Raw genomic sequence first — 17,685 nt, forward strand, 5'->3', positions numbered from 1 at the left:
CAGCAAGCTATGTCTCGCAAGCGGAAAGCCCTCTCCTTTAAGGAGAAACTGGACATTCTTCGAAAGGTCGATGAGGATCCCAAAAGAAAACGGACGGAGTTGGCTAAGGAGCTAGGCCTCGCAACGTCGACATTAAGCACAATTGTTGGACAGCGGGACTCAATAATGAAGAATGTGCTTTCATTCAACGTCAACGCGAGGCAAGCGAAGACAGCCCAACACGTGAAGCTTGAAGAAGCTCTTCTGACCTGGTTTAAGGAGGTTACTGCAGCTGGTGTGAACATCGATGGCAAAGTGTTGCGTGAGAAAGCCGACGAGATCGCACTTGCTCTGCGCATCGACGGATTTCAGGCCTCAGGTGGGTGGCTGCACCGTTTCAAGACGAGACACGGTCTCGTTTACAAAAGCGTCTGTGGGGAAGCGAAGAAGGCTGACGAGACCGTTGTTAGCGACTGGCTCGCGAAGCTGCAGTCACTCATCTCTGGGTATGAGCCTCGTGATGTTTTTAACGCAGACGAGGCTGGCCTGTTTTTTAACCTTCAGCCTGAGAAGAGCCTTTGCTTAAAAGGCGAAGCGTGCCAAGGAGGCAAGAAAAGCAAAGAGCGAATAACGGTGCTTTTGTGCTGTAACGCCGACGGGTCGGAGAAACTTAAGCTGACGGTAATTGGCAAATCCCAAAAGCCTCGGTGTTTCAAGCGCGAGAGCCATTTGCCGTGCGTCTATCGCGCAAACAAAAAGGCGTGGATGACGGCGGCCCTGTTCGAAGAATTTCTGTCGCTCCTTGACAGAAGGATGGCCTGCAAGAATCGGAAGATTGTTTTGATTCTTGACCAGTGCGCCGCCCACCCGAGGCAAGTAACGCTTCAAAACGTCAAACTGATCTTTTTGCCCGCGAACACGACGACGCACCTGCAACCGCTTGACGCTGGAATAATAAAAAACCTCAAGCATCATTTCAAGGGCCTTCTTGTGCGCCGCCTACTTGCCAATATTGACAGAAAACACGAAGGCGACCTGCGGATAAGCCTCCTGGACGCCATCCATTTTATCGCTATGGCTTGGGATCGAGTAACGCCGACTACCATAGCAAACTGCTTTGCGAAATGCGGCTTCTTCAGGAGTTCCGAAGAGGTGCCCTCAGAGCAGGAAGAGCCAATTGAGGGTTGGGAACTGCTTGATGCTGGGTGTACAGCTGAAGACTTCTGCACGGCGGATGACAACCTCGCCACTTGTGGTGCGCGCACGGTGGAGGATATTGTTGAGGAGGCCACATGCGAGGTTGCCGATTCCAGCGATGATGGCGACAACATAGACGAGGGCGATGGTGAAGGACTACCACCGGCGGCTGAAACGCTGCACGCGCTCGACGTCCTGAGGCGTGCTATGGCCGCTGATGAAATCAGCGACGACACGTGCACGCGTTTTTACGGATTTCAAAGAAGTCTGCTGAGTGACTTCGCGAAAAAAAAGAAGCAGAAAGACATTAGAGATTTTTTCTGCAAGAAATAAATGTTTTTTTATGTGTTCCTAAAAATGAGTTTGCCTCTGACTGTTAATTTAGCTAGTTTTACATGTGTTTCGGTGATACGAATTTCGGCTAATACGAATATTTTTCGTGACCCCGCGGGATTCGTATCATCGAGATTCTACTGTATTGTGAAGCTGTAACTGGTACCAGCCAAGTGTGCATGTGTTTGCGATATTTGTATATTGCCTTAACCGAGAATATATTTCGTTTTCGTTTGCGTTATCGACTCTCGGCTCTGACTCGGTCTTTGGACCACAACCGGCGTTCGCTGGCGCACCAAAGGACCAACTCTTAATTGTCCGCGCTTTAGTGGTGCGTTTTCGAAGGGCCGTGACGCCAACCCTTAGAATCCATCCGGCGATTGCCAACCCGATTAATGGGATCAGTGACACTAAAATTGGAAATTATGTATCCTGTGCACCTCTTTAGGAACTTCTGCCCCTGTACAACAGCTACAGGTATTCTACAAAAGAATCATTCGAAACAAACTTCACATCCATCGTTCTGTCTTCTCTTGGACGCCAATAAGTGTGTTTTTACCTTTTACATTTAAAATGAACATTCGACAAATTTGAATACTGTATTTTACAATCGAATGCAAATAGAAGCATGGACTAAATTATTCTAAGGTGTGTGTGCTCAGCCTACACTACAACATACAAAACAGAAACACCCTTTTAATCTTTCCATTAAAAGGCCCCGTGTCTGCACTAACGGTGTAAGATATATACTCTTTAGGTGGGGACACTTCTTGGCTTGCATGCAAGGCGCGTTGAAACAGATAATGTAACAACAGAGTGCATATGTTGGTTCGGCAACGGCAGCGGGTATCTATAGGCAGGAAGACGTAACTTAAAAAGAGAAAATGCTTTCTGTACCGTTGCTGTAGCAACCGACGTGGTCAGTGGCAACGCCGGTGTCCGCCACATGCCGCGTTTTTTGCTCGCAAAAAACGCGACATGCATTTCCAGCTGTAGTTGCTGGCGTGTCATAGCTGCGTTCGCCGACTAGGAAATTTAAGTTTCCTGCGATACGCCAGTTGCTAAGGCAACGCATTTTTGTCTTGAAGTTGCGTCATCCCGCCGACAGGTATCCACTGCCATCAGCGGACCGACGGGCGCTCGGCGTTGTTACTTTATCTCGTCGATCGTGTCTAGTGAGTGTCCTGACCTAAAGTGTATATATCTAACACTGTGTCCCCACCTAACCACCTCCTCCCACCTCCAACTGGTACGTACATGGGAAGGTGGCACAGGCATTGCCCATCCAGGAATGCATAGTAAGGCCTACACTAGTTTACACTAGCACATGGTACCATGCAGGTCATTGGACGCTATATTTATGAGGGCTCTCTTAGTTTGAACTACAATGTTATTCAAATGCACCCCGCCACAGTGGTCTAGTGGTTATGGTGCTCGACTGCTAACCCACAGGTCGTGGGATCGAATCCCGGCCGCGACGGCTGCATTTTCGATGGAGGCGAAAATGTTTGAGGTCCATGTACTTAGATTTAGGTGCACGTTGAAGAACCCCAGGTGGTCGAAATTTCCGGAGCCCTCCACTACGGCGTCTCTCATAATCATATCGTGGTTTTTGGACGTTAAACCCCAGATATTATTATTATTATTATTAATAATGTTATTCAAACAAATTTCCAGTCCCTTTGAAGTTAAACAAGTACCACTGTACATGGGTTTTATTTAATTTTATTTCACCCCCTTCAAAAAGTGACCATCAAAGCCAAGAATCGTACCCTCGTGCAGAGCAGTTCAATACTACAGCCGCTAAGCCATCATGGCACCAGCAACTTCATTCATATTTGAATATTCGCACTGCCTTATCAAATTGTCTAATATAATTTTTAAACTGTAAGTGGCATGCTTATCATGCTGCATCACAATGAATGCAATACCTGTTAGTTTTCAGAAGGATGCTAAGGCTGATTAGTTCTTTGCAAGGAACAAACTTCAGGTCTATGACAATGAACTCCAGAAGCTTGAAGAACTTTTCCTGTAAGGAGTAAAAGAGACATTAACTGTATACCTAGCACACTTCAAACACACACAAAGAAAGCAGAAAAGAACATGCTAGCAAACAAACCTGTATTTCTGAAGTTTTGAGATGGATCTTCTCAGAAAAGTGTGACAAAGGATGGCTGGACTCTAGAATGAAGTAATTTGCTTTGTCCGAATGATAGATGGTGCTGATGGCATCAAGAAGCAGGGATGACAAGTGAACGGTCTGAGCCTGTAGAAAAGAATAATAAAACATTAAAAACCACAGTGGCTCAAGTGTACTATGCATTTAAGCAGTACAATTCTGTTACTTTCTACAAACATACGCATATGAGTGCGGTCATCGAATGTGACATTGATGTAATGCACAATTAGACATCAGGCAGGCCACTAGCTGCGTAATATTTCATGAAATAAATGCAGAAATGCCCATCATAATGATTCGGAGTTGTTCTTCATGACATCTCATATATTTTTGACCAGGAAACTTCTGTATTCAATAGCCAAAACAAAGGTGAGGCCTAAATCTCAACAATATTAGGGCTGCACTAAGTTGACACTATATAATGAAAAACACAAAGGAACACAAGGTGAGTACAACAGAGACATTATATATTAACTCCTCTATGTGCACATTTACACTGACCAGCATATTTATGAATGCTTAGTAGGAAGGTCAGTACATTCTTTAGGCAAGGTATATTGCTGATCAAGATGTAAGAGTCAAAACTTCAGGCCTAGTGCATAATCATCTCACAGGACATGGAGAACTATATCACTGTCTCTATAGAACTGAAGATATAGCTATACAACATCACTTTCCAGCTCATTCTAAACCTGCTAAGAGAGGAGTTGTGAATGACATGCCGCCAGACTTTCATTAAGATCATTAATAATAGCTCTCTCTTCTAGATATTTCACAGCCACGGCAAGTGCCATGCACACAAATAATCATGCTCCACACTCACTTTTGGAAAAACAGTCTGAAGCACTTGGAATGCTTGAATATTTCTGACGCTTGTACCTGTAAAAGTTTGAAGACGCGTGTATTTCCCATGAATTTCACAAATATGTATACCACATTCATCCGAGTGAAAATTGCTGAAATAGGCACTCAGCAGTATCCAACCAAACTGCACCATTCGATGCTGATCCAAGCAGCTAAGCAACACTAACTCATATTTTTCTTCAGAACGCATCATAAACTATTGACCTAGCCAAACAGCCTTGGAGCCTAGGAGACCAAGGAATAGCTTCAATTGTCCCCTTTATCAATGTTAACCTTTTTCTTTATTACTTGTATGGCTGTCAGGTTCCATCAATGGTTGTACAGCTCTAGCAATGCTAAATAACACCCTCCTAGAGCAAGCCGAAGCCGTAAACACCAATATGAGACGACCAAATTTATGTAACTACTGTGAAAAATGTAACAGTACTTCTGCACATGCAGAAGCATAAGAAAAGTCACATTTGTGATTTCACAATCAAAATGCACGCTGCGCATGTTTAACCTGAGCTCTCTCAGCAAGTCATATTCATAAGTATCAACTTCCATTATTCATAAGTATGAAAAAAAGGAAGTGCTTTAGAGTATGGAAGTCTTTTGGTGCTTTTGGACAAAGCTATGTTTAAGACTGACTCCAATTAACAAATGTCAAAATAACAAAATTCAACTGCCTAACCAAAGCTATGGAAGAAGAAAGTAAATGGGCAGGCCAAGTTCTAAGATCATTTCTCTTTTGTTTTTTTTCCCCCCAGAAACATTATGAAAAGCTAAAAAAAAAAAAGCTTCACATACCTTTGCCAGACGGCTGTGGTAACGTAAAACCGGGGATTTGGAAAAGTGAACCTGTGCTGGCTTGGCTAGGCTTCAGCTCATAGTAGCCACAAGTAGTGAGCGATGTCATTAGTACAGCAAGGTTTCTCAGTGCTTCACAAGCTTCCTGAGAGCTATTTTGCTCCAGTCTGAAATTCATATTTTCTGCCTTCAATACAGACGGCCACAAACTCTGATGGACGTGCACAGTTTTCATATTTTAAGACAAAACGAATATTATGTAGTTGGTACAGAAATACACCAGCAGTATACTTTTTAAAACAAATTTCGATATCATATTCTGTGAGCTCTCACCAAAGATAACTCAGAGTAGTTGAACTGAACAAAATCAAACATAATTAGAGCTAGTAAAAGCAGCTCAAAGCAGCTGCTTTGCAAGTATTCGAGCAAATAGGAAACTTTCATATTTTAAGCAAAACTGCAAAAGCCAAATAGAACAATTTTTTTAAAAAACACAAGCAGTTTACATTTGGGCAGGACACACCCGTACACCAACTTATTATGCCTTTATAATAAGACGCACATTTACTGAAATGTGTGTTGCTGAAAAAAATCTGTGTCACAGCCTATCATATTCCTCATTTAAGCAATGCTGAATAAAAACACAACAAAGGAAAGTGACATTTACATCAAGCAACTATCATCAAATACATATTCAACATGCATTTTACCTTAGGAGAAATTCAGAGAGGAACACGTATCCTTGGCAAGATCGGAAGTCATCAAGAAGCAACTGCGAAACTTCACTTGAATCCTTCAGGAAGCAGAAAATGGTGACGAACATTTCTACAACTTCTAACGGGGAAAGTTCTTGCACTCGCTGCACATTTTCTACACACAGGGCCACACAACCTTTGCCTGCAAAAGAGACAGACGTTATAAAGTGCATTTAGGACGGAACGACAAATACAACAGGTTTTGGAAAACAAGATCACCGGACATTTTATATGCCGTCGGAGAGACAGAAAAGGTGAATGTTAAATATCTGTACGGGCTAGCCTAGGAGAAGGCCTGGCACAACTCCAGATGAGATGATGAGGCATGAACAAAACATAAGTAAGGTTAAAATAAACACACAAACCACACACTAACACTCACACTCAGCGTGCCACCTCAAAAGCGACTTACAGAGCCCTGCACGCCATCAGTACACAACCTAAAATTATGGCTTTGGTCAAGTGACCATTTATTAAAGTAGAAAGAAAAGGCAGCTCAACTTTATGCATTGTCATAAATAAAAACTAGAGAAAATTGAGGACATAGTCTGTGATAAATATGATACTCAATCTAGTAGTCATCAAGGCTTTTGGTTGGGTGTTTTCTTTGACGGTTGGAGGTCATGGGTTCAATACCCCATGCTGATTACCCACAGGTAAAATTGTGTACAAACATTGCCCAAAGCAGCACACATGCTTTCCTGTGGATGTTCGAATAGCAGAATTTCTTAATCGAACTAAACATGAATATTTAAAATTTCAATATTCGAGCACAGGCAGTATATGTTTCTGATTCCTGAAATAAAAAAAATAAATGGAGAGAGGAACGGTTGTATAAATATTATCTCATTTCCGTAAATGCATGCAACATGTTTAAGGAAATGGCGCTTGGTCTTTTGGAGCAAAACAAAAAAACATGTAGGGGTGTGCGAATATTCGAAATTTCGAATATTTTTCTAATAGTGTTTGCTATTCGATTCGATTCGCACTGGAATTTTACTATTCGAACTATTCGAACTTCCCAAAAACAAATACAGTCAACGTCCGATTGAAAGTGACCCCTTCAGATATTTAATATGCTTCACCTCATTACACTCTCGTATTGCGGCAAAGCTGCCTTTCAAGCTCCGTTACGGTCGAACTTTGCCAAGAGACAGTCAACGTCCGATTGAAAGTGGTCCCTAGATTTTCAATATGCTTCACCTCATCACACCCCGGTATTAGTGCAAAGCTGCCTTTCAAGCTCCGTTACGGTCGAACTTTGCCAAGAGACAGTCAACGTCCGATTTCAACAGCTGCGCGCACACGTAGTGGCAAGACAGACCGCCACAGAGCCACTCGATCCCTTCGCTCGAGTGGGTCTCCGTGTTGTGCTCACGATCGTCTTTTGATGGGATTTTTGGCGCAGGCTCCTTTCCCAAGCGCCATTCCCCGTGAATAGAAGTCAAAGTGCCAGGCGGGGAGCGCTTGTGCCCAATTTTACAGAAACCGGTGGGCAACCGGCAACAGTGGGATCGACATGCCTTCTATGCAGACGACATGACACTCTGGACCACAAAAGCATCACTCGCTGAAAAGGAAGAGCGCCTGCAAACTGCAGCTCACATCATCCAAGAATATGTCAGCCAGCGGGGTCTACAGTGCTCCCCAGACAAATCTGAAATCTTACGTGTATGGCGAAGCAGATGTAACCACGCAGCCTCCACAGACCCATCACAAAAATTTGAGGTATACCTCAATGGAAACCTCACACCAGAGAAACCATTGATCAGGATCCTGGGCATGTGGCTGCAGAGTAACCAACGAGCCACCCACACCCTTATGCTCCTCCAAACCAGCGTCAAGGCTATATCACGCATGATATCTCGCGTGACATCTAAGAAAAGAGGGATGAAGGAAGGAGACACCCTTCGACTTGTTCGAAGCCTGGTGGTTAGCCGAATAACATATAGCCTACCTTATTATAATCTCACACAATCTGAGACCAGACAGGCCGACACCCTCTTGAGAATGGCATTCAAGACTGCTCTCCGTCTGCCGACGAGTACATCCACTGAGAAATTGACGGCACTGGGGCTTCATAACACCCTCAGCGAACTTGTTGAAGCCCTTCACGTCTCACAACAACAGAGAATTGAGCGTACTCGCACGGGCCAGCAGGTCCTAAAAACCCTAGGATTCCAAGCCTCGACAACGAGAGCCCACTAAACCTGCAAGATACCTCGTCATGTCCGGGAGGGCTATCACGTTGGCCCAATACCACGCAACATGGACCCCAACCTACACGGCGGCAGAAGGAGAGCAAGGGCCCAATACTTCCAGAAAACCTATCAATTCCAAACTACAGCCCGTTTTACGGACGCCGCCATGTATGGGACGACGACTAAAGGAGCAGTGGCAGCGGTATGCGACCGCCGAGGCCACATAACCTCTGGAGCATCTGTCCGCCCTTGCAAGATCACAGAAGCCGAACAGCTGGCCATCGCACTTGTCATCCGCGAAGGCCTGCATGCAAACAAGCCGCTGACAATACTTACAGACTCCCAGCAGGCCTGCAGGAACTTCCTGCAGGGCAGAATTGGTGTGCCTGCGGCACACGTCCTTGCACAAATACCAAGGGAAGGCAAGGACGACTCCTACATACAGACCGTCATATGGATACCAGGCCACTCTGGCATCACGGGTAACCTGCACGCCGACCGGGCAGCTCAAGGCTTCGTACACAAACGAGCGCTCCTTACGTCGACTGCAGTGGACCCGGAGCCAGTTGACCTCCAGTATGCCACAATACTGAATTACCACAGAGGGCGACGCCTACGGTATCACCACCTCATCAAAAGCTTGCGACGAAGGAGGCCATTGCATGGCGTAGACTCCAAACCGGAACCTACAAAAACTTACACACACTACACCGCATGCACCCCACACCTTACAGGGATGAATGCCCATGGTGCGGGGCCACACCAACCCCGTACCGCATTACGTGGAAGTGCACACTACACAACCTCGAACATCACAACATGAACACCTCATGTGAGCAATGGGAGGCACTGCTGTCCAGCCCGGCCCTCGACGACCAGATCAGGCTTGTTCAGAGAGCAAAGCGGATGGCAAGAGCCAGCGGAGCCCTGGACTAAGAGCCGTGACCATCAGCAAGGCCCCTACAGGGCAATCCACAGGCGCTTTGCCTGTACATAAATAAAGTTTGTCATCATCAACGTCCGATTAGAAGTGGTCCCTAGATTTTCAATATGCTTCACCTCATCACACCCCCGTATTGCGGCAAAGCTGCCTTTCAAGCTCCGCTACGGTCGCAAATGTATTAACTCAAGAAAATGCTCGTTCCAACATGGAGATGAAAGATGTGGCAGAGTTGGGGGCTCATTAATGCTGTTTTGGGCCTGAAATTTCGGAAAAAAGTCCGAAAAATCGGACGCCGAAGTTTTTTAGCATCCAAAATTTCATATGTTCTTATATATCGACGTCTAGGAGGCAGATTTGGAACACCGGATTTGAAACACCCTTGTCTGCCACATCAGTTGGGCTTCGCGAGAAGTTGAGGAGGAGAGGCTGAGGAAATGGCATCTTTGCCTTTCACGTGTAAAGTGTTGTCGGCAACGCTTTGGTTGCGCCAAATCATGTACATAAATAGAATTTGGCCTATATATTGCCTCATTCTTGATAAGACAACTATGAAACACCACCCCGCCAGTCTTTCATCAACCTAGCGAAAAGAAACACTTTCATGTTGCTATCTCATAAAAATATGCTTAGGAACCCTCTCTAACTTTTTTTCTGCAATTTCGCTTCGAAGTATTCGAAAAATATTCGAGAAATATTCGAAAAATATTCGATTCGATTCGCACTCACACTTTAATATTAGAATTCGCTTCGCACCCAAAATTTTGCTATTCGCACAGCTCTAAAAAAAAGTTTGCTGCTAAACTTTCTCTTTATGGCACAGAAAAAATCCCATTCAGGGTAGGAAAAACAACACTTCAGAGCAGTAACTTGGTACTTTGGTACAAAAAGAAAGTGCAGTTTTCGGGACATGCATGAGTATTTGGATATCCTCGCACTCCACAACATTCCCCACACAACTCGGCAGCCCCACTACTGTCAGCTCCAACAGCACGCGAAGCACATGCAAGAGAATGAAGCCCACTTTGGAACAGCACATTCAATTCTGAGGCATTGTCACCATTTCATTTCTCCTTAGAGCCAACAGCCTGCTTTCGAAGCCTTTAATAAACTGTAGATGATTTGACTGACCTCCCCATAAAGCCAGTGGTGACCACAGATGTTAGCAGCATGGCTTTTTGTCTGAAAACTACAGTCGTGAGCAGCACCCTTGAGCCACCACCAGTTAGTTTGGCCAGGAAGTCGCCAGGAAGTCAAACTATCTGGCCACTCTAGCTGATTGCATGATTTTACTGCCATATAGGTTGCTGCTTATACACCCTACTTGGTCAGTAAGGTGGTTTCTCAGCTTTCAGAATGCCGTGATGGCAACTACTAGGAGATTTACATCGACTTGTCACCAAACTGCAACTTTTATCACCGGATCCTGATGATTCAATGCTGCTTTGGCCTATCAGCATAGGCAATATAGCTGTGACAAAAATTTGCCCCCAGTTAACAAGGTGTCAAGTGGCAAGCTGTCACACAATGTTCACCGCTATTACGTTTGTATCAAGAGAGATTATGTGAATGAGCTGAACTGGTGGCCAGAGAAGTGGAGATTGGGATCCGGGCCGATCAAGCAGCCCGACAGTCAAGCCTGACTATATCGAACTATTTTCGAACATGGCAATGTTTCAATGTCAATGCATAGGAAAATCTATGACTACATCGAACAAAAACAGCCAAAACACTTGATATAGTGAACATCAGGCAGCGCGAAACACCCCAAATGGTTGCCTTTCCATCACAAGCATATCGCTTTTTGTCAAGGAAGGCGACTTTCCCACAAACATTCAGGAGAGCATGCGGTGTGATTAGGACAGCGCTACGCGGAGCAAGCAGAAACTACCACTTGCCATCACGGGCTTTCTCCCGATTCCTCAGCGTCGCGCCAGCTGGCCCATCATGCAGGGTCACCATTCGCTTCTTCGCTCCTTTTGTTAACGCGATAAATGCCGCAAAATGAAAAAGCCATGCTGTTCTCCGCAGAGCTGGTGATAATTAATACAGTCGAACGTGGGAAAAAAAGCCTTGCATCGCCTCTGCGTGCAGCATCCTAAGAAGCACGCCTAGTATCATACTCAAAAACAAGGCCGACACTAGGACCAAGGCAGACTAGAGGCTTCTGGTGCCAGACGCTATTCACATTGATACCATATTTCCTTGCGTATAACTCATTCTTGCATAAAACCCCGCATCATGAACTGCCAAACTGTGAAAAAATACAAAATAAATATTCGGGCGTATTGCTGTGAAGGAGTCTTTCTTACATTATCGTGAAGCAGTGCCATGAAGCTAACTTGCGCATTCGAAATTCGCACCAAAAATGCAATAAATTCTTTATAATTTTATACCGAATTATTCAATATATCGAACTAATTCCCATTTTTTAGCAAGTTCAATATATCCACGTTCAACTGTACATGTTCCATGAACTCGCCTACTATGGGCACTTACTGGACCCAATGGCCTATGTTTACATGCAGGCAAAAAGCTCTAAACTAGACCTGTGCATCATGATGACTAAGTTGCACTGTTAAAGGGACCGACACCTGGCTGGAATGCGTGATTACATCCTGGTGGAAATGAAAAGACTGTGAATAATAGTGACAGATTCAAGCATCTTTCTCACGAACCGAGTCGAATTTATATTTTTAAATTGGGCTTAAAAGTCACAAGAAACCAGTATGCCGAGCAGCATAGCGTAAGAGCCTTGAATATGGATTATGAAGTCGTTCACTTTGCTGTACGTAGTATGATGGTTTCATGTACACCAGAATGAGGACTCAAAATTAGAGTATGTATATTATTATCCATCGCCACTCTATTCTGTGCTGCTTATGAGATAAAGGAGTTGACACTGAGAAGCGGCGCTGGATTTGTGTCAACTAGTGCAACATTTCGAGCCACGGCGCATGTGCGCAGAGTGCACGCACGCATGCTCAGCAAACCGCAGCACACAAACATGAACAACCGCTGCACTCACCACTCACTGTTTGTAGCATGTGTTGTTGTGTGTACAACTTTGCAGTCGCCGCAGATAGAAAAATTACGATTATAAATCTTTCACTACGTTTTCCGCATTACCATTCCGTGAATTGACATTCTAACCAGCAAGCTTTCCATCACACTAAAGAAAACAGGTACCATACAAATTGGCTGTCGAGCCCTTTAATCTAGCACATGCATCTGCATTTCACGACAAATGAATGTCAAACAGCCCTGCGGCTTTGACCATTGCGGTGCTCCAACTAAGCAGTACTATATCAACAAAACACAACCAAGAGAAACATAAGCTAATTCTTTGAGCCACTTCCACTATGAAGTGCAGCAATCACTATGAAATGCAACTGATCATCTTTTCTCCTTTTGTGGACTCTTTTTTATTTAGACATTTCTACAGCCACTTGTAAGTCTACATAATTGTTCATCAACTTTATACAGTATGTATAGAAATGTGCCATCAAAGATGTGAAAGAATAGTAAATAGGAAATTGCTGCCAATAATACAGACAAAATTTGCCAAAGCTCACATCATTCAGAAAATTCTATTCATTTTCATGCAAATGAAACTACTACAAGCTAGTTCTCACATCATGGAACACATGGTACCGTTAGTTTCAGTGTAGGCCGTCTACATAGACACATGCAAAATTATGACTCTCGTGCTGTATGCATGTTAATTTGGATCAGCATGTAGCATTAGAGCTGTGCGAATAGCAAAATTTTGGGTGCGAAGCGAATTCGAATAATAAAGATTGAGTGCGAATCGAATCGAATAATTTCGAATAATTTTCGAATATTTCTCAAACATTTTTCAAATAATTCGAAGTGAAATTACAGAAAAAGTTGCAGAGAATCCCTAAGTGTGTTCTTGTGAGATAGCAACATGAAAGTGCTTCTTTTCGCTAGGTTGATGAAGCGCTGGTGGGGTCATATTTCATAGTTGTCTTTCTTATCAAGAGTGAGGCAATGTAGAGGCCGAATTGTATTTGTGTACATGATTTGGTGCAACCAAAGTGCTGCCGACAACACTTTACACGTGATAGGCAGAGATGCCATTTCCTCAGCCTCTCCTCCTCTTTCAACTGCTGTGGAAGGCCAACTGATGTGGCAGACAAGGGTGTGCTCCCTTCAAGTCCGGAGTTCCAAATCTGCCTCGTAGACGTCGATATATAAGAACATCTGAAATTTTGGATGCTAAAAAGATTCGGCGTCCGATTTTTCGGACTTCCTGCACAAATTTCAGGTCCGAAACAGCATTAAATGAGCCCCCAACTCTGCCACATCTTTCATCTCCACATTGGAACCAGCGTTTTCTTGAGTTAATACATTTGCAACCGTAGCGGAGCTTGAAAGGCAGCTTTGCTGCAATACGGGGGTGTGATGAGGTGAAGCATATTGAAAATTTAGGGACCACTTTCAAACGGACGTTGACTGTCTCTTGGCTAAGTTCGACCATAACGTACCTTGAAAGGCAGCTTTGCCGCAATACGGGGGTGTGAGGAGGTGAAGCATATTGAAAATCTAAAGACCGCTTCCAATCAGACGTTGACTGTCTCTTGTTCGACCGTAACGGAGCTTGAAAGGCAGCTTTGCCGCAATACAAGATTGTAATGAGGTGAAGTATATTGAAAATCTGAAGGGGTCACTTTCAACCGGACGTTGACTGCATTTGTTTTTGGGAAGTTCGAATAGTGCGAATAGTAAAATTTCAGTGCGAATCGAATCGAATAGCAAACACTATTAGAAAAATATTCGAAATTTCGAATATTCGCACACCTCTATGTAGCACGCCTTTCCTTCATGCTACAGTATGGTGCAATCAATGTGGCACATTCATTAATGGCAATGGCATTTGCAAGTCTGTTCATTATACAGCTTGCAAATTTGCAAAATGCTCAGCATGGTGCTTTGTTGGCTCACAAAGGGTGTTTGAGTGGCTGGTGCACCATATTTATTTATTTATTTACACGGAACACTTCCTGTGTCAACAAATTACAACCTTTCTCGAAAAAAAAATAATCTTTTTTGTAAAGAACAGCATGACTTTCAATGTAGGCTTTCAACATTAATGGAACTCATTCCTACTGTTCATATGTTAGCATCAATAATTGACCAATTCAGACCAAGCAGAGATTATTTTCTTCAGTTTCAGCCACAATCATGCAAAGGAGTAAAATTATTTAATTCCCGAATCAAATAGGTAAAATAGGAAAAGGTATCTGACATTATTTTAAATTTCCAAAGTGTATATTATGGTACTTTGCGACAGGTAACGTCCAAAAATAATGAAATTTTAATAGTTGCTTTCACATGAGTCAGCTATAGGCGATTCACTCTGGACAAACCTGAACAATTTATTCCAGAGAGCTTCAACAAGACATGCTTAACTGCATGTAGTGTGGGCCAATACTGCCATAGGGGACATGACAAAGGTAGAACTTTGATCTTCTTGGGCAGCTGCATTCACATTGATAATTTTCAGCCAAACGTGTCAACCATACCAAGAAGAGCATGACGAGGTCACTCACTGTGGATGTAATTGACAACAGGAGCGGTGAGACCATGTCGAGACAGTGTCATGAGCACTTCAGAGGCACTCTTGCGCCACACATTGTTGTACGGTGGACACCAGGTGGTAATGGCGCTGAAAAGCAGCGTCAGGTCGTCCTTCCGTGCCAACTCCTCTGCAGGAGCAGGGTGGCTGCACAGCCGCACTAAGACCTGCACGAGACATGGCAACATATTATATGACAGCACAGGAGAACAAGATGCGAGTAATGAAGCCAAATCTTCAACTAGCAAACTTGTGAGCATAATTTAAAGGCGAAATTTCAAAGCTAAGAGAGTAACAAGCATTGCGTCAGTTGCTCAACTGAATACATCAGTGTGCCACCATTTACAGGCACCACTGCTCATTCAAGATGAATTGTTTCTTCCTGTGAGTGCTAAGAGAACATCAAAGCAGCTAAAGAATCAAACAGTGAACATTATGAAATGTTACAACTGTACCAAAGTGAAGACAGAACGAACATAATGCATCTAGCAAGGTCAACACAGAAGCTTTTTGCTTTTGTGCAAATAAAGTGAGGCTCATGCAAGGCCCTCCTGCAGAGTGAACTATTATTATGATGAATTAAAAGGCTAGATGCTAGCAAGCTGGAACAGTTAAGCTGAAACCTGCATGGGTGGAATAATTCCCGATTATTTCATATCAAGGAACAAACATCAAACTAATCTCAACATGAAGTCTGTCAAGTCAGCAATTCACTTCATATTGAAACTTTGTTATACTGAAATTTGACCTTTTATGCATAGTGTAGGCGCCGATGTATTCATTTTTACATGTAAAGGGCTACAAATTATGTCTGAATAATAAGTCAGTAAGTAAAAAAATTAAATTCAATATTATAAAACTACCAATCTCGTAATTGTTAAACCCGAAAGCCAGCAGCTTTATTAATAATTTAATGTTGCAGTGACAGTTCCAGTTCCCATGGGCCATATTCACAGTTCCCTGAATATGGCCCATGGAAAACACAGGCCCAGCACAGGCCCAGCACAGGTCCAGCACAGGCCCAGCACAATGGGCAAGCTAAGCTATTTTGCCCACTCTGCGAGTGCAGTTTGCCATCAAAATTAGGTAGAGGTTTTGGCCAATGTGGCACGACGGCAAATGCTATGTTCACCCAACTGCTTGCCCTACACTAAGTCCAATAAACGTGCAACATCGAAACCCATCACATGCCACGCAAACAAAAAAAAGCTTTGGTTTAAAATTGCATTAAGGCATTATGGGACCCTTTATTACGGAGTCCGCGTTTTCTGTTTTGCAACACTGCACACATGCATGCATTACATATGAAGAAAAGAGCATGATCTGGTCAGCGCCACAAACTTTGGTCGTCACGATGCATTGGTTAAAAAAGAGATCTTGTAAGTTGGTTTTTATCACAAAACGCTCGCATAACTGCAAGCAGCCCAAAAGTGTCAATCGGCTACTTAAAACTTGTTGCAGCAGTGCACTCACTGAAAAAGCTTTATTTGTGTTACGAAAAGGCGCATGCTAGTTTTGAGTGCTTTCACTCGGAATTTATTCTTTTCTTCAGCAAGCCTCAGGCATCATGGAGAGAGAGCTCAGTGTTGTCTCAAAACAAGCGATTAGATCCTTTTTCACATTGATTGAGATCGCTTGCAAGATACTAGTCTTGTCATCAACATCGGTTCCCTGAATAATCGAGATCACTTGCTTGATAAGGGAGAGGTTGTTGTGCTACCGCCTCAATGGCAACTAAATGCTCGTCAGTTACCTCACAACAACAACAATAAAAGCACCGAAATCAGGCTTTGCCACAAAGCAAGTGAGGTGCTCAACGTGGAATAACAATTATGTAACAAAACTATGTTATGTAGAATGTGTGATATGATACACAAGGGTTTCCCCACGCTCTCCCACTCCGCTGATCAAAAGGCAAAGAAAAGAGCACTGAAGTGAACCCTTGCCCACAGCCATAGCTGGAAAAGGTGCTGCTCTGCTTTGCGACCATTCGCTGTCACACAGCGCACAATTTGAAATGTGCATTCGCAAGAAAACTATGTTTAAATCAACCATTTAACTCCTGGCACCAGCAGAAGCTTCTTCAATTTATTGCCACGGTCCTCCTTTGTGGCAACAGTGAAACTTCGTTATATTAAAATTATGGAGAAACATGCTGCATTTATATATTGAGATTTTTTTAAAAGCATGGTGTTTTATGGACTTGAAGTTATCAAAAGTTAAGTACTTCAATATATTAGTGGACATTACTTCCGTCAAAACTTTCAAGTGAACTTACTTAGGCGCTAGAATAAAATACTGTGCAATGCCAATGGCATGCACTTCTGTGCTATGCTCACCTGAACGAACACCTTTTGGAGCAGGATCCGGCGCTCACGAGGTGTGAACTCGCAGTGGGGCTCCAGCCGGTCAGGGTCACGCAGTTGTGGCAGGTCGAAGAACAGGTAGAGGCACTTGACCAACGTAGACGGCAATGCACTCGAAGTCATCACCTCCACCAGTGGGGCCCCACCACTGGCCAGCAGGTTCATGGTGGCCAGCAGCATCCAACCGCGGCTCTGCTCCTCTGTGCTCTCAATTTCCAGGAATTGTGCAATGGCACTGCTCGCACTCTCTGGGTTATACAAAGAGACGGGAGGGGAGGGACACGAATGTATGCATGTCAATTACACACAAATCCATGCAAACATGACCAATAAGATCAACAGGCGTCATATTTTTTAGCGCAAACAGGAAGAAAAAGAACGAATTTGCTGAGAAGAGAAGAAGACAGTGCACAGGGCAAGCGCTAAACATTAACTGGCTTTATTTAGAAAAAACCACGGAAAAGACAGATCATCTAAAGC

The 17,685-nt window shown here is 43.8% G+C and overlaps 1 protein-coding gene across 1 annotated transcript in view; it reads right to left on the minus strand.

Moving 5' to 3' along the window:
- Positions 1-17,685, minus strand: part of LOC119394022 (WD repeat and FYVE domain-containing protein 3) — a gene marked incomplete in the record, with an annotated part of 152,166 nt that overhangs the window by 123,836 nt on the left and 10,645 nt on the right. The window contains 7 exon segments of the mRNA XM_037661234.1: positions 3,441-3,538; positions 3,629-3,775; positions 4,512-4,567; positions 5,342-5,508; positions 6,052-6,238; positions 14,814-15,006; positions 17,179-17,453. Of these exon segments, the coding sequence (XP_037517162.1) occupies positions 3,441-3,538; positions 3,629-3,775; positions 4,512-4,567; positions 5,342-5,508; positions 6,052-6,238; positions 14,814-15,006; positions 17,179-17,453 (1,123 nt within the window).

This window comes from Rhipicephalus sanguineus, chromosome 1, assembly GCF_013339695.2.
Source record: "Rhipicephalus sanguineus isolate Rsan-2018 chromosome 1, BIME_Rsan_1.4, whole genome shotgun sequence".
In the NCBI taxonomy this organism is placed as follows: domain Eukaryota; kingdom Metazoa; phylum Arthropoda; class Arachnida; order Ixodida; family Ixodidae; genus Rhipicephalus; species Rhipicephalus sanguineus.